The sequence below is a fragment of the Mobula hypostoma genome, chromosome 12 (assembly GCF_963921235.1).
Source record: "Mobula hypostoma chromosome 12, sMobHyp1.1, whole genome shotgun sequence".
Classification (NCBI taxonomy): domain Eukaryota; kingdom Metazoa; phylum Chordata; class Chondrichthyes; order Myliobatiformes; family Myliobatidae; genus Mobula; species Mobula hypostoma.
The window spans coordinates 89,803,482-89,827,825 of record NC_086108.1 but is presented as its reverse complement, the minus strand read 5'-3'; the positions used below and the strand labels follow the sequence as shown (position 1 = coordinate 89,827,825).

Here is a 24,344-nt window from a genome sequence, read left to right as displayed (position 1 = left end):
TTTTGAATTGAAGGATTGTTTGAGAAATATTAAATTCATCTGAGTCACCTAGATTGTGCTACTCAATTCATAATTAGATTCTTGTACAGAGATCTAGAAAAACAGTAATAAAGGGCCTGCAGTTGAAATTAAGAGTATACATAATAAAATGATTTCAGTGAAGGTTCACCAGTTTGTTTCCTGGGATGGAATGAAATGTTTGTTGATTATCCTGGGACAGGAGTGCCGACCTTTTTTGAAAGTGGGTGTCCTAATTGGCAATGACTTTCTGAAACATTCTCTTACGGCCTTCGTAATTTTGAACAGAGATTATCATTAATTAATAAATTAGTAACAATAATTATGAACTTATGAAAGAAAAGGTTGAGTCCTGTTACTTATTTATGTGTAACAGACATTGAAATAAATGAAGCATTTTAGAAATCCTGTCCAAAGAAGGTTATTAATCTTTTGAAAAGCCAATTGAAGGTAACATCATTACATAAATAGTATCTTAATGTACCTCATAATATTTGAAATATCAATGTTTGGTGCATATTTATGAAAGATCAGGGTAAGGTAAATAAACACTTTGCTCTTAGTGATGTTGTTGCACTAACGATGACAAATATTTTGTATCTGGCTTGTGTTTGAATGAGAGTAATGCGCATTTCATTGGTAAGTCTACTCCTATAATTAGACTTGACCAAGTTCATCACTGAAAACAATGACTGACGTGAATATTCATAGAGGAGCTCTACTGCATACGGTATTTACTGTTATTATCACTGAATATCCAGTGTTCACTCACAAACAACAAGAAAAAGTATAAGCAGAGTGAAGCCAATGCCAACTGGCCCGACTGTTTTCTATCAAAATACCGATGCTGTATGCCAGCACTGAGGATTTCACAACATACCATCTAATGTTATGTGTTATTGCAACTGTCTAGCTGTTGATAAGCCAGCATGAGGTACTTCCTGTGAAAACATCTCACTGCTCTTGGGTTGTTTTAAAGAATCATTTGCTGCTTCATTTGGTAGTAAACATAATCATTACATAATTTTAAGGGCGAAAGGATCGAGAGGCAGTACAGCCTGCTGTGTGCCAACAAAATTTTTTGTGGGTGTCATAGGCTTGCCACTCCTGTCCTGGTGGAGAGATTAAACAGGTTGTGTCTAGAGCTTTTTAGAGTTTGGAAGAATGAGCGGTCATATTGAAGCATAGAAATACTGATAGCGTTTCTCAGGGTAGACTCTGAGGTGATGTATCTCAGGTCTGGGATTGGGCTTTGGTCCAAAAAAAAGGATCAGCAATTTAGAGCTGTAATTAAAAAAAAAACAACAAATGGATACAAGTTTTTGCATTTATCAGTTTGAGAGCTTAGGGTTGTTGACAATGTGCAAAATGTGTTGATAATTGAATTCTGAAAGGATACGCGATTGATAAATGTCTGAGTTCTTAATGAAGAGGTGTGAGAGTACTACTTTTCACCACATATGAAGCGCCAGTAGTATTATACTGTTCACTTCTTAACTTGTGATGTAAATACATCTATTATTAATTTATTTGTAATATTACTTTGGGTTGTGTGAGTTACGCATACTGTGTTGTGCACCTTAATCTGGAGAAATCTTGTTTCATTTGGCAGTATACATGTATGCAGTTGAAATGACAATAAATTTCAATTTGATCAGAATCAGATTTATTATCACCTGCATGTGTCATGAAATTTCTTAACTTAGCAGCAGTATAATGCAATACATGATAATATAGAAATGAAAAAGTAAGTAAGTTAATCAATTTCATTAAGTATATATGTATATTAAAAATAGTACAAAATGAAATAATATATTTTTTTAAATAGTGAGGTAGTGTTCATGGGTTCAATATCCATTTAGGAATCATGTGGCAGAGGGGAAGAAGCTGTCCTCAATCGTTGAGTGTGTGCTTTCAGGTTTCTGTACTTCCTTCCTGACGTTAACAATGAGAAAGGGGCATGTCCTGCGTAATGGAGGTCTTTAATAATGGATGCTGCCTTTCTCAGGCACCACTCCTTGAAGATGTCTTGGATACTGCTGAGGCTAGTACTCAAGATGGAGCTGATTCACTTTACAACTTCCTGTAGCTTCTTTCAGTCCTGTGCTGTATCCCCCCACCCCCATATCAGACAGTGATGCAGCCTGTCAGAATGCTCCAAGTTACATCTATAGAAGTTTTCAAATGTTTTAGTTGACAAACCAAATCTCCACAAACTCCTAATGAGGTATAGCCTCTGTCTTGATTTCTGTATGGCTGCATCAATTTGTTGGAACCATATTAGATCCTCAGAGATCTTGATACCCAGGATCCTGAAATTGCTCACTCACTGCACTCCTGATCGCTCTGAGAATTAGTTCATGTTCTGTCGTTTTACCTTCCATGAAGTCTACAGTCAGCTCTTTTGTCTTGCTGTCATTGAATACAAGGTTGTTGCTGCGACACCGCTCAACTAGCTGGTACACTAGTATTAGTTCCTGTACGCTTTCTCATCTTCAGCTGAGATCCTACCAGCAATGGTTGTATCATCGGCAAATTTAGTGATGGTATTTAAGCTATACCGAGCCACACAGTTATGGGTATAGAGGGAGGAGAGCAGTTGGCTAAGCACACCCCCCTGAGGTGTGCTAGAGTCAGCGAGGAGATATCAGCAATCTGCACAGATTGTGGTCTTCTGGTTAGGAAGTTGAGGATCCAATTGCAGAGGGTGGCACAGAAGCCCAGGTTCTGTAGTTTATCAGTTAGGACTGTGAGAATGATTGTGTTAAACACTAGCTATGACCAGCATCCTGACATAGGTGTTTGTATTGTAGCAGTAGGCAAATTGCAGTGGATCCAGGTCCTTGCTGAGGCAAGAGTTAATTCTAGCCATGACCAACCTCTCAAATCATTTCATCACCATAGATATGAGTGCTACTGAGCGATGGTCGTTAAGGTACTGGGATAATTGTTGTCTTTTTGAACCAGGTGGGAACTTCTGACCGTAGCAGTTAGCAGTTGAAAATATGCTTGAATACTCCTGCCAGTTGGTTGGCACAAGATTTTGAAGCCTTACCAGGTACTCCATCGAGACCTCCCGCCTTGCGAGGGTTTATCCTCCTTAAAGACAGCCTGACATCGGCCTCCGAGATAGAGATCACAGGGTCACTGGGAACAGCAGGGATCTTCGGAGCTGTAGTTATTTTTTCTCTTTCAAAGTGGGCTTAGAAGGCATTCAACTCATCTGGTAGGGAAGCATCTCTGCCATTCATGCTAATGGGTTTAGCTTTATAGAAAGTAATGGCCTGCAAACCCTACCGTGCATCCGATGTCACCTCCAACCTCACTTGGTATTGCTTCCTCGCTGTTGAAATAGCCTTCCGAGTCATACCTGTTTTTCTTGTGTAGACCTGGGTCACCAGACTTAAGTGCCACAGATCTAGCCCTCAGCAGATGACGAACTTCCTTGTTCATCCACAGCTTTTGGTTTGGGAATGTACAGCAAGATTTCGTAGGCAAATACTCATCCACACAGATTTTAATGAAGTTGGTAGTAACTGTGGCATACTCATCCAGATTTGAAGATGAATTCCCGAACACAGTCCAGTTCACCGATTCAAAGCAGTCCTGTAAGCGCACCAGTACTTCCCTTGTCCATACCTCCTTGTTCCTCACTACTGATGCGGCGGTTTTCAGTCTCTGCCTGTACTCGGAGAGTAGTACTACAGCCAGGATATCAGACTTTGCGAAATGTGGGCATGAAATAGCATGGTAAGCACTGTTAATCTTAGTGTAGCAGTCCAGTGTGTTGTTCCCTCTGGTACTACAAGTGATTTGTTGATAGTAATTATTTAGTGACCTTTTCAAACTGGACTGGGTAACCCCCCCTCCAAAATCGATGGTGAAGGCGTCAGGTTGTGCTGCTTCGTGCATGTTGATCCTATTGCTTAGATCATCCAGAGCCTGTATGACATTGGCCTGAGGTGGAATGAACACCGCTACCAAAATGATCATAGAAATCTCCCGCGGCAGGTAAAATAGGCGGTACTTAATTGCGAGATGTTCCAGGTCTGGTGAGCAGAAGTGGGGTGTCTCTGATATATTAGTGCACCAAGACGAGTTCATCTTGAGGCATATACCTCCACCTCTGCTTTCGAGAGACTCGACTGTCTTATCCTGATGGTGTATAGTAAACATGTGAATCTGAATTGTTGTGTTTGGTATAGAAGTGGTTAACCAGGATTCTGTGAAACAAAGGACACAAGTCCCTCTGATACAGCACACCCTAGCTCTGAGGTCTTCAATTTTATTTACTGGAGACTGTATGTTTCTTAGTAAGGTAGTCAGTATTCAAGTTGAAAACGCACCTGTATCCCTGATCGGCAGCCACGTTTTCTCCGAGGATTCTGATGAGGAATATGGCCACATTCGACATTGTTTCTGTCGGTTTTAAATAGCAATACATTGTTCAGTTGCATAAAGACATTTTTGTTACTTGTACAGACCTTGGAAGCAGATGTACTTCTCAGCTTTATCAGGAGGAACCAGGAGTATTTAATCGTATCCACTGAGCTGCACTGCTCAAGGTCACTGTTCCCAAGGTGCTCCTGGAAGTAGTAGGATTTTCTGGAATCACCCAGAAGTGATTTCTTAATATCTGCTTTGCAGAGAGAAAGTGAGAAGAAAAGCTTGGTCTCTTCGGAATCTAGTTGTAAGATAAAGCACATATGCACAGATTGGCTGTCATAGATTGTTTGCGGGTCTGATTACAGGAGTAAAGCCCTCAAATGAGACATCTTTATAGGTCCTTGTTGTGATATAGTATTGTGCACAGTTTGGCCTCTTAGTTAAGGAAGGATATAATTCCAGTAGAGGCACCGTAATGAAGATTCTTTAGCTAGGTACTAGCCACACATGAGCAAAGAATGAATAGACTCGATCTGCATTCCAAAGAGTTGAAAAGAATTAGAAGAGTTCTCACTGAAAATTTTAAAGGCCTTAACATGGTAGATGCAGCAAAGATGGTATCCCTTTACTGAGGGAAACTAATAAGTATAAGTAATCTCACTAATGCTTTGTACAATTGAATATATCTGTTCATTTCCTCTAGCAATAAATAACTATATTGTTAGCTTTCTTAATTGTTTTGCCTGGACACTAACCTTTTACAAATTAAGTAGTAGGGGCACAGGTCTTGTTCCATTTCTAGGCTCAGCAATCTCTCGCCATTAGAATAATGTATTTTAAATTTTCTGCCAAGATGGGCAATTTTACTTTTTTTTTTGGCCAGTTTAACCTATCCATATATTTGGTAGAAAATAAGTTGTGAATATATAAAAAGGCTACAAACGTTGTAATCAGCAAATACCTTTAATTCTGCCAATACTGACACCACACACATACCCTTCATTAAATCTTGTCAACCAGAAAATAAATTCATTAATGTTTACTTTCAGTTTCCTGTTAACTAAGCATCTATCCACCTTAAAATCTTATCCTCCAACATGGTATTTATCTTAGTATCTTAAATCCCAACTGGAATTCATACTGAATTCCATGCACATGCTTAATTTACATTACATTTTACAGGATACTTTAAACTCTTCTCTATAATGGGTACAACCTACAAAAACAACAGGAATGGGCCAGCCAGTTCATGAAGATTTTGGTTGGTCATCCACTTCAGCACTATTGCCATCTTCCTTGATTCTATTAGCATGTTGAATGAATGGAGTATCTATGCCAAGGCAGAGAATGTCAATAAATGTTTGCATTTATTGCCGTCACTTTTAGGAAGTCAGTTCCACCATTTATCCTTAAAAAAATGCACCTGGTGTGAATCATTTATTTTCCTATTCTTAAGGTTCTGAGTGAGATTGGTCCACATCCTTAAATTTTATCTTACTCTTCATCTGGTTCATTAATTTAATGACACCAGTAGACATTATCTCATTAGTATTAACAAGAATCCTAGTCATGTATTATATATCATGTATCTAAAATGAAATGTACAGTATAACAAATTTGAGTCAGTACAGTTCTAAGCTAAAGCAATTTTAATGGAATTTCCTAATTTATCATTCATATTTGGGTGCTTGGCATTTTGATAGGCATGATGTTATTATCGTAAACCATGACTGTCCCTTCATAATAGATGCAGCTGTTAAAACAAAAGCAAATGTGGATATCCGTTATGTCACCTAACAATTATATTCTACAATGTATAGTGTTTGTATTTTACTGCTTCAAGATGACCTGTACTGATGCTCTATGTATTTAACCCTGTTTGTTTATAGACTACACGCAGTGAATTTGACTCCAGTGAGTATGAAGTTCGTAGACGTTATCAAGATTTCTTTTGGCTAAAAGACCAACTTGAGCAAGCACATTCTACTTTGATTCTTCCTGTAAGTGAATCATTTTTGAGAACTTTTCTGCTGTATTTAAGTCTATATTTAAATGTCTTCCTAAATATTTCCTTGATATTAAAATCTCATCTTTGATCACATGTTGGTATGGTTTATCTTTTGTCTATCCTAGTTGAGCTATGTGTATTCTTGAACATGAGAGCAATCGGATTGATTTAACAGCCTAGTTTCTTCAATCAGGTCCACGGGGTCACTTCCATATTTACAGTAGATCTGCTTTGTTATGGTTATGTCCTAGAATTAAATCTCTGGTGTCAGATTTGATCTATACAAATTCTTTGGCATATGGTCATGGAACCAATAAAGCACTAAGTAAGTAGAGATGCACACAATTTCTCCAGAGCATTACTTTTCTCATAGCTCTGAAGTACACGGAGCCTTGGTTGCTATATTAATTTTGATATTTCTGCATTAGCATTACATTTCATGTTTTCTGCAGCAGATAAATATAGAATATTTTGTGGATTATTATGTCTGTGCACAATAGAATTGTCTGTTGAGCTTTTGGTTTTTGATAATAAAATGTGCGAGAATAAAAATTATAGAATGTGCAGTTTTTGGAGCATGGTCCTTAATCCTTGTTCTGTTTTGTCAGAAGTATAAGGCTCTTTGCATATTTGCTCTGTATTTATCTTTTTGACATTGAAATGTTTTGTGATACTTGAATACAAGCAGGAATTCTGAAGTGGAAAGCCAGCTTAATACCACAGTTGTCATCAATGGAAGTGCCCAGCAGGTTTGTTGTTAGAAAAAGTGCTTAGCATGTCAGTTTTATTGTGTAGAGCATGAACTTTATTTCTACTCTAGTTGCTTCACTGTTTGAGTCATGTGTCATTTGCACTCCTTACTGTGGTGGAATCCATCACAAATAACAGTTCTTAACTATGAAAAGTATAATTGTACAATTTTTATGCCTTTCAATCAAGCATAACCCTTTGGTTATTCTTGGAGTTTGCTCATTTCATGATCATGATTGCTATAATAATAATAATAATAATGATAAAAATCTATTGGCATGTGTATGGCAGATAGCTTTTCAGAAAATGTACCCGAATTCTCACTTTCAGGGCATAGAATTAGCTGGTTGTGGTTTATAGAGAATGGTTCAATGGGTGAAAGCGGCCATCATTCATTTGTGCCTTGGCAGTCATTATCAGTATGCTATTTGAAATTGGATTTGAGATCATTGCAAATATAAAATGAATAAAAGAATGTCCAGTTATTAATTTTAGAGCTTTTCTGTAGTAAATATACTGTACTTCAGCTCTTTTTATTATTAAGATAGCAGTCATTTCCATAAATTAAAATCATTTACAGAAGGTGCTTTTAGCTGTAAGGTTTGCCTCGAAATTATTATATTAGTATGGAATTAAGTGTTAAAATAGGACCCTTACGGTGTAGCAATTTATTTTTGTTGGGTACTGTTACGCTAATCTAACCATTTTTAATTTTCTCTTTTTACGTAGACGTTGCCAGAGAAATTTGCAGTAAGGGGGATAGTGGAACGATTTAATGAAGATTTCATAGAAATGCGCCGGAAGGCACTACATAAATTTTTAAACAGAATTGCTGACCATCCTACACTGTCTTTTAATGAAGACTTCAAATTATTTCTAACTGTTCAGGCAGGTGTAAAATCTATTCAGTTATCCATTATAATAACAAAACTGGGAACTGTCCTGTGTGCTTCAACAGATTTATTTACGGATGTAGATTTTTATCAGTTATTATAAATAATGTGCAGTTAAGGGCACTTTTTCATAGTGTATTTTGACATATATTTGAATTATAACCTACCAAATGCAATTGTTTCTAAAAATCATTGGTTTATTTTTGAGGTCTGTTTGGAATTCATAAACTTCTCTTCTGCAATGAATTTCTCTTCAATGAAATGTTAATAGTTTTTGGGTTAGTAAGATGTCCAGTTATACCAACAACACAACCTAGAAAATGAATCTAAAACTTGGAAATTTTTCTGATCCCTGTGAATTCTTAAATAGTTCAGAAAATCGCGACAATGCTGTTTAGAAATACACTCTGCCACTTTCATCCCAAGTGATTCTGCCATACTCGGGAATTGTTTCTGCTTTCATAGAAGGTATTTGGAAGTCAGAGTTCACTATATAATCAGTGTACCTGTCTTCCACATGCACAACTGTGGGTACAGGAACACTTCAGAATTCTGCCTGGATTTTCTCCTTTGGACCTATTTCAGTAACTTAGATGTATTAAGTAGAATTCATTTCTGGCCTTCCTTTCTGTTGATCCTTTCAAATGCCACAGTTGTCATCTGAGGGAGTAAAACAAAACACATTACTCTAAGGCCAAAGTTCTTCTGCATGGTCAAAAATGGTAAAATGATTTCATTATAGTTTAATATCCTACCTGATTCCGGTGCCCTTAATTTTTCTGTTGCTTTATTTATTCTCTATGTATGGAGTATATAATTATTTCCTGTTGGTTTGTTCAATTGTTTTTATTTTTTTTAATGCAGGACCTGGCCCCTCAAAAGAAGATTGGTTCAGCATTCATCAGTAAAATGGAAGAAACATTTCGGGCTGTTGCCAGCTCAGTTAAGAGTGTTAAGAATAGACCTGATGAATTCACTGCAATGAATGAGTATGCTGACACTTTCCATCAGAAAATAGGAAGATTGGATAGAATCAACCAAAGAATTGTAAAGGAATTGAAAGGTAAGTTCATTGTCTTTTCTGGAAATTAAACGAAGAAAATTAAGTTAAATATATCACAAAAATTTAATACTTCCTCCTTGTTAGTATGACATAATCACCTGCATAGATCAGGTTGGCTACGTACTTTTCCATGCACGTTACATTTTTGCATGATCAGCCCAAATGAACTATCAAGCACCCATTTACACTAATACCACTTTTGTTCTTCTCCCATTCCCATTAACTCCCCTTAAATTACACTGACCTGCTATGTATCAGATGCAGTTTCAATGGACAATTAAATTATCAATCCACAGGTCTTGGGTGTAAATTGATTTATTATTGTCACAGGTGTCAAGGTACAGTGAAAATCTTGCATATCATTTATACAGAGCAATTCATTACAACAGTGCATTGAGGTAATTCAAATGAAAACAGCAGAATAAAGTATGACAGTGACAGAGAAAGGCAGTGGGGATTTACAATAAGGTACAAGGTCACAACAAAGATTGGGGTCAACACTCCATTTCTATCATACTAGGAAACCATTTGATAGTCTCATAACAGCAGGATCTTGTTATAAGAAGCTGTCCTTGAACCTGGTGCTGTGTTTTCAGGTGCTTGTATCTTCTGCCTAATGAGAGGGGGAGAAGAGGGAATATCCAGGGTTGTTGGATTCTTTGATTGCTGGTTGCTTTTCTAAGGCAATGAGAAGTGTAGACAGAGTTCATGGAAGATATGCTAGTTTCTCTGATTGTGTTGAGTTGTGTCCACAACTCTTCACAGTTTATTGTGGTCATGGACAGAGCATTTGCCATACCAAACTGTGATGCAACCAAACAGAATGCTTTCTATGGTGCATTGATTACAAATTGGTGAATGTCAGAGGGGATGTGCTAAGTTCCTTTAGTCTCCTGAGGAGGTCGTGATGCTGATTAACATCCTTGGCCATGGGTGACGACATGGTCTAGGGCACTAATTGGTAATCATTCCGAGGAAGTTGAAGCTCTCAGCCTCAGTAATATTGATATAGACTGGAGCATTTGTAATGCCCCCTTCCTGAAGTCAATGACCAACTCTTGTTTTGCTGACTTTGAAGGAAAAGTGGTTTCTATGACACCATGTCACTTTCTCTCTGTCTTTTACCTATGCTATTGACTCATTATTTGAAATACAGTCCACTGTGGTGGTACCATCTGCAAACTGTAGATGGAGTTAGAGCAGAATTTGGCCACAAAGTCATGAATGTATAGGGAGCTGAGAACACAGTGTTGTGGGGCACCAATGCTGAAAATAATCACAGTGGATGTGTTGCTGCCCATCCTTACTGATTGCAGTTTGTTGGTCAGGAAGTATAAGATCTAGGTGCCCCTTTCCTTTCCAGAACTGGTGAAGGGTCTCAACACGAAACTTCAGCTCTCCATGACGCTACCTTGACTTGCTGAGTTACACAAGCATTTTGTATGTGTTCCTAATCATTTATTGCCCTCTTATTGAAATATTAACTTATTTTATCCCCTTTTGTTTTCTGAGTGGAGTGTTTTTCTGAAGTCATTGCATTTGGCTCACTGCTATAAAACCTTAAGATGTAGCAGCATAATTAGACCATTTGGCCTATCAAGTCTGCTGTGCCATTCCATCATGGCTAATTTATTATTCCTCTCAATTCCATTCTCCCGCCTTCTCCCTGTAACCTTTGACGCTCTGACTAATCAAGAACCTATCAACCTCCACTTTATATAATTAATACTTGCCTCCGCAACTCTCTATGGCAATAACTTCCATTGAATCTCTACCCTCTGTCAAAAGAAATTCCTCTTCATCTCTGTTCTAAATGGATGTCCCTCTCCTCTGAGGCTGCATCCTCTGGTCCCAAGACTGGCCCACTATAGGCAACATCTTCTCCATTGTTTGAAGTAGCGAGTAAGAGTGAGATCGTGCAGGGTGGAAGCCATTTGAAACCTGCAAGTCTTGTCAGGAGTGAGTCATTGAGCCAATAAAAAGAAAGGAGGTGGAAGCAGAGTGGGGCAGTGGTCTTGGCATGGAATATATTTAAGGAATATATGGGTCGGCACAACATCGAGGGCTGAAGGGCCTGTACTGTGCTGTGGTATTCTAGTGTCTAGATGCAGTTTCTAATAAGTGTTTTTTTCCGTTGTTACATAGCTGGTGCACTGAGAATAGGTGCAGAATTAGTGCTGTGTTCTTTGTGTGAGATGTGGGAACTTTGGGAGGCATCCAGTCTCTGCACGAAGTGCACCAAGCTGCAGCTCCTTAGAGGCCATATTAAGAAACTGGAGCTGCAGTACGATGAGCTTTGGCTCATCCTGGGGAATGTGGAGATGATAGGTGGAGCGTAGGTACCCTAAAGTTGTAGGAGGCAGGTGCCCTGGTGACCGTCAGGAGAGGGAAGGGGAATAGGCAGCTAGTACAGAGTACCCCTATGGCCATTCCCCTCAATAATAAGTGTACTGCTTTGGATGCTGTTGGGAAGGACAGCTTACCAGGGAGAAGCAGCAGCGAGCAGGTCTCTGGCACTGAGCCAGGCTTTGGCTCAGAAGGGAAGGAGGGAGAGGAAGCGAGTTGCAGTGATAGGCGATTCATTGGTAAGGGGATCAGAAAGAAGGTCTGTGAATGAGAACAAGATTCCCAGATGGTTTTTTGCCTATCCGGAGCCAGGGTCAGGGACGTCTCAGATCAAGTCCACAGCATTTTTAAATGTGAGGGAAAGTTCGTGGTCCAGTGACGTGTAGAATTAGTGACAAGGTTGTGCATAGTGAGTCATAGAGAGGTACAGCACAGAAACAGGCCTACGGGCGCATCTAGTCAATGTCAAAACCATTTAATCTGCCTACACCCTTTGACTTGCTCTGGGACCATAGCCCTCTATACCTCTACTATCCATGTACCTATCCAAACATATGTTAAAATTGAGCTCGTATGCAGCACTTGTGCTGGCAGCTCATTCCACACTCTCGCAACCCTCTGAGTGAAGAAGTTCCCCCTCATACTTCCCTTAAACTTCTCACCTTTCACCTGTAAGCCATGACCTCTGGTAGTCCCACCCACCCCAGTGGAAAAAGCCTGTTTGCATTTACCCTATCTATACCCTTCATAAATTTTGTATACCTTAACAACTTCCCTCTCAATCTTCTACATTTTAAACTATACAGCCGTATCCTATTCAATCTTTCGTCATAACTCGGGTCCTCCAACCCGGCAACATCCTTGAAAATTTTCTTTGTACTCTTTCAACCTTGTTTACATCTTTCCTGTAGGTAGATGACCAAAACTGCACACAATACTGCAAATTAGGCCTCACCAACATCTTGTATAACTTCAACATAACATCCCATCTCCTGTACTCAGTACATTGACTTATGAAGGCCAATGTGCCAAAAGCTTTCTTTATGAACTGATCTACATGTGACACCAATTTCAACGAATTCTGTACGTGTATTCCTAGATCCCTTTGTTCTCCTTAGTGCCCTACCGATCACTGTGCAAGACCTACCCTGGTTGATCCTACCGAAGTGCAAACCCTTGCACTTGTGGGCGTTAAATTCTGCCATGTTTCCTGCTGATGGAAATCCCTCTGCAAGTCATAGTTGCCTTCGTCACTGTCCACTACACCCTCAATTTTGGTATCATCCGCAAGTTTGCTGATCCAGTTAATCATGTTACCACCCGGATCATTGATATAGATGACAAACAACAAAGGACACAGCACCAATTCCTGCGGCATACCACTAGTCAGATGCCTCCAGTCAGAAAGACAACCTTCCACTACCACACTCTGACTACTCCCACAAAGCTTGTATCTAATCCAATTTAATACACCATCCTGAATGCAGAGCGACTGAACTTTCTTGACCAGCCTCCCATGTGGGACCTTGTCAAATTCCTTACTAAAGTCCATGTAGACAACAGTTCCTGTCTACCCAAATACTTATATTTCAGGTCTGAAAGAATACTTTCCAATAACTTTCCCACGCACAGCAAGCTGGAGGAACTCAGCAGGTCGGGCAGCATCTGTGGAAATGAACAGTCAATGTTTCGGGCCGAGACCCTTCGTCAGGACTGAAGAGGGAGGGGGCAGGGGCCCTGTAAAGAAGGTGGGGGGAGGGTGGGAAGGAGAAGGCTGGTAGGTGCCAGGTGAAAAACCAGTAAGGGGAAAGATCAGGGGGTGGGGCGGGGGGGATAGGCAGGAAAGGTGAAGAAGGAATAGGGGAAAGTACGATGGCTAGTAGAAAGGGGACCACTTCATCGAGCACCTCTGCTCCGTCCGCCACAACAGACAGAATCTCCCGGTTGCCACCCACTTCAGTTCTGCTTCACATTCCCATTCGGATATGTCCATACATGGCCTCTACTGCCATAATGAGGCCAAACTCAGGTTGGAGGAACAACACCTCATATACGGTCTGGGTAGTCTCCAGCCCCTTGGCATGAACATTGAATTCTCCAACTTCTGGTAATTCCCTCCAACTCCCTTCCCCCATCCCAGTTTCACTTTGCCCCCTCCTCCAGCTGCCTATCACCTCCCTCATGGTTCCGCCTCCTACTGCCCATTGTGCTTTCCCCTATTCCTCCTTCACCTTTCCTGCCTAACCCCTCCCTGCTTCCCTTGATCTGTCCCCTTACTGGTTTTTCACCTGGCACCAACCAGCCTTCTCCTTCCCACCCTCCCCCCATCTTCTTTATAGGGCCTCTGCACCCTCCCTCTTCAGTCCTGACGACGGGTCTCAGCCCAAAACGTTGACTGTTGGTTTCCACGGATGCTGCCCGACCTGCTAAGTTCCTCCAGCATGTTGTGTGTGTTGCTTTGACCCCAGCATCTGCAGAGTATTTTGTGTAATAACTTTCCCACAACTGATGTCAGACTCACTAGCCTATAACTTTCTGGTTTCTGTTTAGAACCTTTTTTAAATAGTTGAATAACAATTTCTCCGATCCCCTGGTAACCCTCATGTCGCTAAGGAATTTAAAGGTAGTTAGGTGATAAGTTAAAGGACAAGACCTCCAGAATTGTGATCTCAGGATTGCTATCTCTGCCACGTGCTAGTGAGGCCAGAAACAGGAAAATCATACAGTTTAACACATGGCTAAGCATTTGATGTAGGAGAGAGGGCTTCAGATTTTTGGATCATTACAGGGAAGGTGCACCTGTACAGAAAGGACAGTTTGCACCTGAACTGGAGGGGGACTGCAGAGAGAGATTTAAACTAGAGTAGCAGGGGGATGGGAACCAGAGTGCCGGGACAGATAGTGGAATAGTTGTGGAGAAAGATTTTGTCACGCCTACTTACAAGGTCAGGAACCAAAAGGCTTAGCACGATGGGGTTAATGTTCTGAATTGTGTGCATTTTAATGCAAAGAGCATTGTAGGAAAGTTGGATGAGCTTAGGACATGGATCAGCACATGGAATTATGACTGTAGCCATTAGTGAGACTTGGTTGCAGTAATGGCAGGACTGGTAGCTCAATGTTCTGGGGGTGGGGTGGGGGGTCCATTGTTTTTGGCATGACAGTGGCAGGGATTAGAGAGGGAGTGGTGGCATTGCTAGTCTTGGAAAATGTCACTGCAGTGCTCAGACTGGAGAGCTTATCTAGTAAGGCTTTTTGGGGGGAACTGAGGAATAAGAGAGGTATGGCCACATTAATGGGATTATATTATAGACCACCCAACAGTCTGCATGATTTAGAGGCGCAAATTTGTAGAGAGATCACAGACTATTGCAAGAAACTTAAGCTTCTGTTGTAGGTGATTTTTACTTTCAACATATTGACTGAGACTACCATACCGTAAAAAGGTCGAATGGGCAAGGGTTTGTCAAATGTGTCAGGAAAGTTTCCTTAATCAATGCCCAGAAGTCCCAACTTGAGAGAATGTGACTCCGGACCTCCTATCAGGGCAGGTGACAGAAGGTTGCGTAGGGGAACAGTTTGCCTCTGGTGATCAAGGTGCCATTAGTTTCAAGGTAAAAGGGTGGGTCTGGTACTCGGGTTCAGTTTCTAAATTGGAGAAAGGCCAATTTTGATGGTATCAGAAAGGATCTGCAAGTGTGGATTGGGACAGGTTGTTTTCTGGCAAAAGTTTACTTGATAAGTGGGAGGCCTTCAGAGGTGAAATTTTGAGATTACGGAGTTTGCATGTTCCTCTCAGAATAAAAAAGCAAGGATAACAGGCTTAGGCAACGTTGGTTTTTGAGAGGTATCGAAGCCCTGGTTGGAAAAAAAAGAGGTGCATAGCAAGTATAGGCAGGTGGAATAAATGACATACTTGAGTATAAGAAATACAAGAGAACCCTTAAGAAACAAATCTGGAGGGAAAAAAAAGAAGACACAGGGTTACTCTGGCAGACAAGGTAAAAGAGAATCCTAAGGGCTTCTACAGCAAGTTCATAAACTCTATACAGATTACAGAGGAGGAGGTGTTTGCTGTTGTGATAGATCTCCAGGCTCTTGCAAGATGTTCCCTCAGAACCTATGGGAGGCTAGTGCAGAAGTTTCAGGGACCCTAGCAGAGATATTTACAAACGTTTGTAAAACATCCTTAGCTATAGATGAGGTGCTGGAGAATTGGAGGATAGCTAATGTTATTCTGTTGTTTAAGAAAGGCTCTAAGAATAAGCTGATGAGCCTGACATCAGTAGGGGGAAAGTTATTGGAAGCTATTCCAAGTGACCAGTTAGAGTTGGTATTTGGATTATAAGTATGATAGACAGGGACTGATTAGGGATAGTAGCATGGATTTCTGCGTTAGTCTATGGAATGATCTGTCTGGGTTTTTTTAAATCAATGGTGAATGGAAAGATGACGAGTTTCTAAATCAAATGCCAAATTGACACATTTACAGGTTTTCTCCGCCATCCGAATGTAGAGCGTTCCTATGAAATAGTTCGTAAGCCGGAATGTCATAAAGTGAATAAGCAATTACCATTTATTAATATAGGAAAAATTTCTGAGCGTTCCCAGACCCAAAAAATAACCTATAAAATTATGCCAAATAACACATAAAACCTAAAATAACAGTAACATATAGTAAAAGCAGGAATGGTATGATAAATACACAGCCTATATAAAGTAGAAATACTTTTCTGCAGCACTGTCTAGCGCAGCGAAAATCTCGTGGAAGCGCTCTCGGTAAAAACACTCTCCCCAGTAACCTTTAAGGTATGAAGCTGCCGAATCATACCAAATAACACATAAAAATACACAGCCTATATAAAGTAGAAATTATGTATGTACAGTGTAGTTTCATTTACCGGAATCGGGAAGACTCCAATAAATTGCAGTTTCGTCACAGTTGAACATTTATACAAATAACCATCTGACGCAATCGACAATCGCCTCTGATCTGGGCTGACATTTACGTGCTGGGTGGCACCTAATTAATTAGCCTGTTTATTTCAGCTCTTTTCTTAAAGATGTGCTGGCTGCGTTCTGACTACTGCTGTACCGCTGCATTCTTCGCAGCAATGTATCGGACCGCGGCCCGGAGGTTGGGGACCACTGCTTAAACTATGAAACTGCCCTCTCCTCAGAAACCGATCAAACCACCCATGACTGCCTTTAAATTCCACTTTCACAACACTTTCATCACCATCGTCCAGTGCTTTCTGTTTCAGCTTATTAAAAAGACTGACTGATTTCTCCTTAAGTATAAGAAAACTTAATGGAACACCATGCTTTGTACACCCATCAATCCACTCAAGCAATAGACTTTCCATTTTATCCATTATTGGATGCCGACTAAGAGAGACCACTTTGCTACGAGCAGAAGGAACAGTAACATCGGCAGCTTTCAAAATTCTTTCTCTCTGCGTTTAAATAGTGCAAATGGTGGATGCAGGCAAGTTCAACGTGCCGACAATGTCCTTACTTCGTTCACCACGATCGAAGCACTTAATTATGTCTAGTTTTATGCTAAGTGTAACACCCTTACGAGCTCGTTTAGGCTTTTCCTACACCTTAGAACTCCTCTTGGTAACAGATGCACAAAATAAATCGAGATAAAGCACGTGTTTAAGCAATGGCGGCTAGAATGCCATTCTGGGGGAGGAGCTTGGCTGTTCGGGGGCACGCTGCCTTTTTTCGTAACAGTGAAAACACCCGTTAGCGAAAACAGGTAACTAATGTAGGACTTTCGTAACAACGAGGTGTCGTAAAGCGAATGTTCGGAAAACGGGGGCCACTTGTACCTGTAAACTATTTTAACTGCCAGCGGTATCATTGAATTATTAGTTGTTTTTGTTCCTCAATCTTCTGACTAATGTAATTTTGATTTTGCATATTTATTTCTGCGTGCATATGATAATCATGTCAGATGAAATATAAGATTGAACTAACAATTGCTTTCTAATTTTATTGGATGTAAAGAATATTCAGGTGCGATGAAAGAATATAGTCCAGTGTATACTCTGTGGTCCGGATATGAAAAGGAGCTGGCTGAGCCCCTGACTGGAATAGCCAGTTCCATTGACAGCTGTTGCAAGGCCACTGATGGCCTGACTGTGGGCATCTCAGAGAATTTTCTTCCTGCTGTGCATGAATATATTTTATGTGATGAAACTCTGAAGGTGAGTTTTTAAAATAGGAGAAATTGGTGGGGAAAGCTGTGGCTGAAATTAAGTTCACTAAGTTTTATTTGAGTCAAAAGTTGAAGCTAGAGCATCTTTAACATTTTAGAACAATGGCAAATTGGGTTACTGCAAGAATGGACCGTCTCATTTGTACAAATGTAACAAAAACTTGAATTTTGCATCTGTACAAATTATATAAAGTAAGTTGTCTCAGTTCATTATTACCTCGAGGAGAAGTTTGTAATTAGGTAACATGAAAGTTTATGTGCAAACTTTTGTTATAAATATTGCCCTTGTATTGTCATATTCAACACTGTAATGCAATATAATATACTTAAGAATAAGAGTATTTCAGTGTGGTAAATGAATTTAATACTTCAGAGATTTTATAACGTGGCTGTAAATGGTTAAAAAAATTCTGTATAAATCTGGACTGGATACAAATGTTAATAATATGGCTTTGTTTAAGTTGTCAAGTTACAACAATTTTAAGTTGTATTTATTATGCACTTCAGATTGTGAACCAAGTTAAATATTTGTGGTAGTTATATTCTGAATAGATTTATGCTCATGTTTTTCTTCTTAGTCAGTATTGAAGAGGAGGGATTTAATTCAGACAGATTATGATTCTCAAATTGATGCTTTGACTAATAAAAAAGCTGAAAAAGATATGGTGAGTATCAGATTTTCTGTTTCTTTTAGATTGGGAAGTTAGCTTATATTTGCATGAATACAACGTGATTTCAGGTAGACCAACTGAATAAATGTACAAACTCCATTTCCAGAAAAGTTGGGATATTTTCCAAAATGCAATAAAAACAAAAATCAGTGATATGTTAATTCACGTGAACCTTTATTTAACTGACGAAAGTACAAAGAAAAGATTTTCAATAGTTTTACTGACCAACTTAATTGTATTTTGTAAACATACACAAATTTAGAATTTGACGGCTGCAACACACTCAACAAAAGTTGGGACAGAGTTAAAATAAGATTGAAAAGTGCACAGAATATTCAAGTAACACCAGTTTGGAAGACTCCATATTAAGCAGGCTAATTGATGGCAGGTGAGGTATCATGACTGGATATAAAAATAGGGTCCATCAAAGGCTCAGTCTTTGCAAGCAAGGATGAGTCGTGGCTCACCCCTTTGTGCCAAAATTCGTGAGAGAATTGTTAGTTCAAAAGGAACATTTCTCAAGGCAAGATTGCAGAGAATTTAGCTCTTTCAATATCTACAGTACATAATATTGTGAAAAGATTCAGAGAATTCAGAGACGTCTCAGTGCGTAAAGGGCAAGGTCGGAAACCACTGTTGAATGCGCGTGATCTTCGAGCCCTCAGGCGGCACTGCCTAAGAAAGCGTCATGCTACTGTGACAGTTATAGCCACCTGGGCTCGGGAGTACTTCGGAAAACCATTGTCACTCAACACAGTCTGTCGCTGCATCCAGAAATGCAACTTGAAACTGTATTATGCAAGGAGGAAGCCATACATCAACTCTATGCAGAAACGCCGGCGAGTTCTCTGGGCCCGAGCTCATCTCAGATGGACCAAGAGACTGTGGAACCGTGTGCTGTGGTCAGACGAGTCCACATTTCAGCTAGTTTTCGGAAAAAATGGGCGTCGAGTTCTCCGTGCCAAAGATGAAAACGACCATTCAGATTGTTATCAGCGAAAGGTGCAAAAGCCAGCATCTGTGATGGTATGGGGGTGCATCAGTGCCCACGGCATGGGTGAGTGTGTGAAGGTACCATTGACTCTGAGGCATATATTAGGATTTTAGAGAGAGAGATATATTGCCATCAAGGCGACGTCTCTTCCTGGGCTGTCCATGCTTATTTCAGCAGGACAATGCCAGACCACATTCTGCGTGGGCTACAACAGCGTGGCTTTGTAGACACAGAGTGCGTGTGCTTGACTGGCCTGCTGCCAGTCCAGATCTATCTCCTATTGAAAATGTATGGCGCATCATGAAGAGGAGAATCAGACAACGGAGACCACGGACCATTCAGCAGCTGAAGTCTTATATCAAGCAAGAATGGACAAAGTTTCCAATTGCAAATCTACAATTAGTATCCTCAGTTCCAAAACGATTAAAAAGTGTTATTAAAAGGAAAGGTGATGTAACACAATGGTAAACATGCCTCTGTCCCAACTTTTGTTGAGTGTGTTGCAGCCATCAAATTCTAAATTTGTGTATGTTTACAAAATACAATTAAGTTGGTCAGTAAAACTATTGAAAATCTTTTCTTTGTACTTTGTCAGTTAAATAAAGTTCACGTGAATTAACATATCACAGATTTTTGTTTTTATTGTATTTTGGAAAATATCCCAACTTTTCTGGAAATGGGGTTTCTAAGTTTTATTTCTGAGAAATATGCACATATCAGTTGCTTGATAGTCTTGATACATGATATATTTATGTGTCAGTAAACTATTGTATTCTGTCCCTTGATATGATCTTTTGATTTAAGTTTATTTAAATTCATTTTAATCAGCTGGATGACTCTGATCTAAGCTTTAAGTTTGGTGCCCTTCTGGGTAAAAGCATGGAGGAAATGAAACAACAGAAGCAGCAGAAAATTGACCGTGAAATTGAAGAGGTATGACGAGATATATCTTAGCTAACCTGCAGTCATTTTACTCTGAAGTATCAGCATTTTATTCACTATAGAGAATTTTCCTTGGTTATAGTTTACAAATGTACAGCCAGCCACTCTGCCTGTAAAAAGTTGCCTCTTGAGTCTCTCCTAAATCTTTCCCCTTTTCTATCTCTGCCTTAGTTTTAGATTTCCCTGCCCTGTGACAAAAAACTGACCAGTCACCTTATCTACACCCCTTATGATTTTATAAACCTGAACAAAGTCATACCTGTCCTGACGAAGGGTCTCGGCCTGAAACGTCTACTGCACCTCTTCCTAGAGATGCTGCCTGGCCTGCTGCGTTCACCAGCAACTTTTATGTGTGTTGCTTGAATTTCCAGCATCTGCAGAATTCCTGTTGTTAAGGTCATACCTCAATCTGCAATGCTTCAGGATTTAAAAAAAAATGTCCCAGCCTCTCTTTGTAACTCAAGCCCTCCAGTCGTGGCAACATCCTTGTGAATCTTTTCTGTATTGTTTCCATCTTAATGACATCCTTCCATAACGTAGTGACCAAATCTGTACATATACTTAAGTGCACTGTCTTGTACAGCTGTGGCATACATCCCAACTCCTGTATTCATTATCCTGAATGATGAAGTGTGCCAAATATTACCTTCATTACCCTGCCTCACTGTGTCATCACTTTCATGGAGCCATGTACTTATGTCTCTCGACATCTCTGTTCTGCAACACACTTTAGGGTCCTGCCATTTACTATGTAAGTTCTGCCTTGATTTAACTTCCCAAAATGCAACATTTTCATCCCCAGCTGAATTAAATTCCTTCTGCTGTTCCTTAATCCACCTTCCCATTGATCTAAATCCTCTTGTAATCTTGCATAGCTGTCTTCACTATCCACCATATCACCAGTTGTGGCAAATCTGCATTCTTATTAACTGTGCCAACTATATTCTCATCCAAATTGTTAAGATGAACAACAGGGGACCCAGCATTGAGCTCGTGGTCTCCAATCTGAAAAACATCTCCACGTTGGACTCTCACCATCAAGCCTGTTTTATGAACAATTGACTCACTCATCCTAGATACCATGTGAGCTAACCACTTGGACCAGCCTGCCATGCAGGGCTTGTCAAAAGCCTTGCTAAAGTCCATTTTGACTACATGTAAAACACTGGCCTCATCAATCATCTTGGTAACTTATTAAAAAAAAAAATCAAATTTTTGTCAGACACTATTTCCATGCACAAAGCTGTGCTAATTTTCTCATCAGTCCTTGCCTTAAGTGCAAATTGATCCTGTCTCTCAATCTCTGGGATCTTTTCCACCACTGAAGTTATACTCACCAGCTTCTAGTTCCTGGCGCGTCTTTCAAGCCCTTCTGAAATAAAGATACAATATTAACTGCCCTGCATTCTTCCAGCACCTGTGGCTAACAGTGATATCTACCAGGGCCCCAGCAATTTCTTTTCTGGCTTCCTAAGGTGCTGTAGGATACAGTCAGGCCCTAAGGATTTCTCCAATCTTACGTACCTTAAGACTGCCATCAGCTCTTTTGCACTGTGAACAAGGCATCACTATCCCTTTCCTGAATTCCTTCCATAAGTACCTAAGAAATGATAACTTAGGACTTCGCCCCTCTCCTGTAGCTCTGCACATAAATGATCACATTGCTCATTAAGAGGACCTATTCTCTACCTGGTTACTGTTTTGCTCTTTATATATTTATTGAATCTTTTAGGATTCTCCTTTATTTATCTGCCTAAGCTATTTCTTGACCTCTTTTTACCCTCCTGATTTTTATTAAGGAAGCAGTAACAGGTCATCTAGAAAATATGATTGGATAAAGTTAGAATAGATTTAGGAAAGGAAAACTGTTTGACAATTTTGTTGGAATCTTGAGGTGGTATTGAACCAGTCGGAGTGAACTAGTTGATGTGTACTTGGGGTTTGTGGAAGGTAATTAATATCATTAGAACATGTGGGATTGGGATAATATGTTGGTGTGGTAAAAGGGTTGTGTCCTGATGTTTGTTGTGAGAGTTAGGAGATTACTGCAACCTTGACAAAGATCTTTGCATCCACTTTAGCAACAGTCGAGGTCTCATATTAAGACCAATGGGGATAATCCAGAAGATTATAGCTACAGGCCTTGCTTCTATGAGTGGGAAGCTAATAGAGAAGATTCTTCTAAGATTCAGAGGTTCAATTTAATGTCAGAAAAATGTATACAATATACATCCTGAAATGCTTTTTCTTCGCAAAACATCTACGAAAACAGAGAAGTGCCCCAAAGAATGAACGACAGTTAAATATGAGAACCCCAAAGTCCCCCCTCCCCCCCAGCTCCCCACTCCTGTGCGTAAGCAGTGGCGATCAACAATCCCCCTCAGGGAAAACAAAAAGCACACCTGCTACTGAGCACAAGCATGACCTCAGCGATAGCAAAGACACAGACCTCGCAGCAGTTACCCCAAAGACTTACCGCAATTCATCCGGCATTCGGCAACCCACAGGTTCTCTCTCTCCCTAATAAGGGAGAGGGAGGTGTCCCTCATTTTCACAGCGAGCAGAAGACATAACCAATAGGCTGGTCCTGGACTTATTTCCTGGCATAATTTACATATTACTATTTAACTATTTATGGTTTTATTACTATTTAATTATTTATGGTGCAACTGTAACAAAAAGCAATTTCCCCTGGGATCAATAAAATATGACTATGACTATGACTAACACGCTGGTTTACGGTTAAAAAGTCCGTTTCATCGCTTTTTATGAGCTCTGTGCCTGAAGATCGCAAAGATCTCGGGTCTTCAGGCCCGCAGCGAAAGATTTTCTGGCCTCCCCGACGACACATAAGTCTCCTGCCATTACACTGACCCTCGGTCCACCTGTCTCCAGAGCCCTGAGATCTTAGGCTTCCAAACACCAGGCCGCATCTCAGGCCAACCCCTTGGCATGCCGAACGTTGACCAGTCTTGAAACCCAGAGAATGGGTCCCATTCCCGCAAAGAACCAAAGTGAGCAAGTAACTCCAGGTCAGGGTCTTCAAAAGAACCGTGATAGAGAAAAATAAAGATATTAAAGATGGAAATAGAGCTGATTCTGAAGATGTAAGCAAAGGAGTCGCCATTTAGCGCTCGCCATCTTAACTACGCCTCAGTCTCCTTAGTAGGATTTACTGGAAAAACTTTGTCTTACCAGGAACAGTCAGCATGGCTTTGTGCAGGGAAAGATCAATACTTGCTAACATAATTGAGTTTTTTTTGAGGAGATGATGAAGAAGATTAATTGAGACTGGGACAGTGGATGTTATATACGTGGTCTTTTGTAAAGCATTCAACTTGGTTCCTTGTGGTAAGCAAAACCAGAAGATTAAGGCTCATGGGATCCATGGAGATACAGTAACTTTTAAAATTTGTTTAGATGTAAGAGAGAGGGTGGTAGTTGGAGAGATTTAATTCTGACTGGCCCTTTGTCCACTGGTGTTCTGCCAGGATTTCTGCTGGGGCCTTTGTAATGCATTTAAAAGGTTTGGACAAAATTGTAAGTGACCTGATTAATAAGCTTGAAAATGACAAAAATTGTTTGGGGTTTTCACAAAGGTCCCAGCAGAATGTATTGTCAGGGAAAGTGGTGGAGGCAGTTACAATAGAAATGTTTAAGGAGTATTTAGACAAATACGTGAGTGATATAGACCACGTACAGGCATGTGCAGTTTAAAATGGTTTTGTGGTCAGCGAAGACATACTGGACTGAGGATCCTTTCCTGTGCTGTTCTCTTAAATAACAATGGTTTGCTTTCTGATTGACAGTTTTAGCAGCATCTCTAAACTACTACTATCAATAGATGGCACTCTAAGCAAAATGTCAAATACTAGATTTCAGAGGGAAAAATGAGGATATAAATTTATTACAATATGCATGTCTTTTGAAAAGGGCCACATTTCCAGATAATGTTTCCTCTCTTAGTTAAAGTTGGGTTTCCTGCCCAACATGCAAGATGTAGAGGTGAATCTCTTTGCCATTCATTGATTTGATTAAGAGCTTAGA

The 24,344-nt window shown here is 40.1% G+C and overlaps 1 protein-coding gene across 2 annotated transcripts in view; it reads left to right on the top strand.

The window, feature by feature from the left end:
- Positions 1–24,344, top strand: part of snx7 (sorting nexin 7) — a 76,038-nt gene that overhangs the window by 39,049 nt on the left and 12,645 nt on the right. For both annotated transcript variants that reach the window (XM_063064589.1, XM_063064590.1), the window contains exons 3-8: positions 6,294–6,404; positions 7,892–8,050; positions 8,920–9,118; positions 17,480–17,679; positions 18,269–18,355; positions 20,184–20,288. In XM_063064589.1, the coding sequence (XP_062920659.1) occupies positions 6,294–6,404; positions 7,892–8,050; positions 8,920–9,118; positions 17,480–17,679; positions 18,269–18,355; positions 20,184–20,288 (861 nt within the window). The remainder of the gene's footprint in view (positions 1–6,293; positions 6,405–7,891; positions 8,051–8,919; positions 9,119–17,479; positions 17,680–18,268; positions 18,356–20,183; positions 20,289–24,344) is intronic.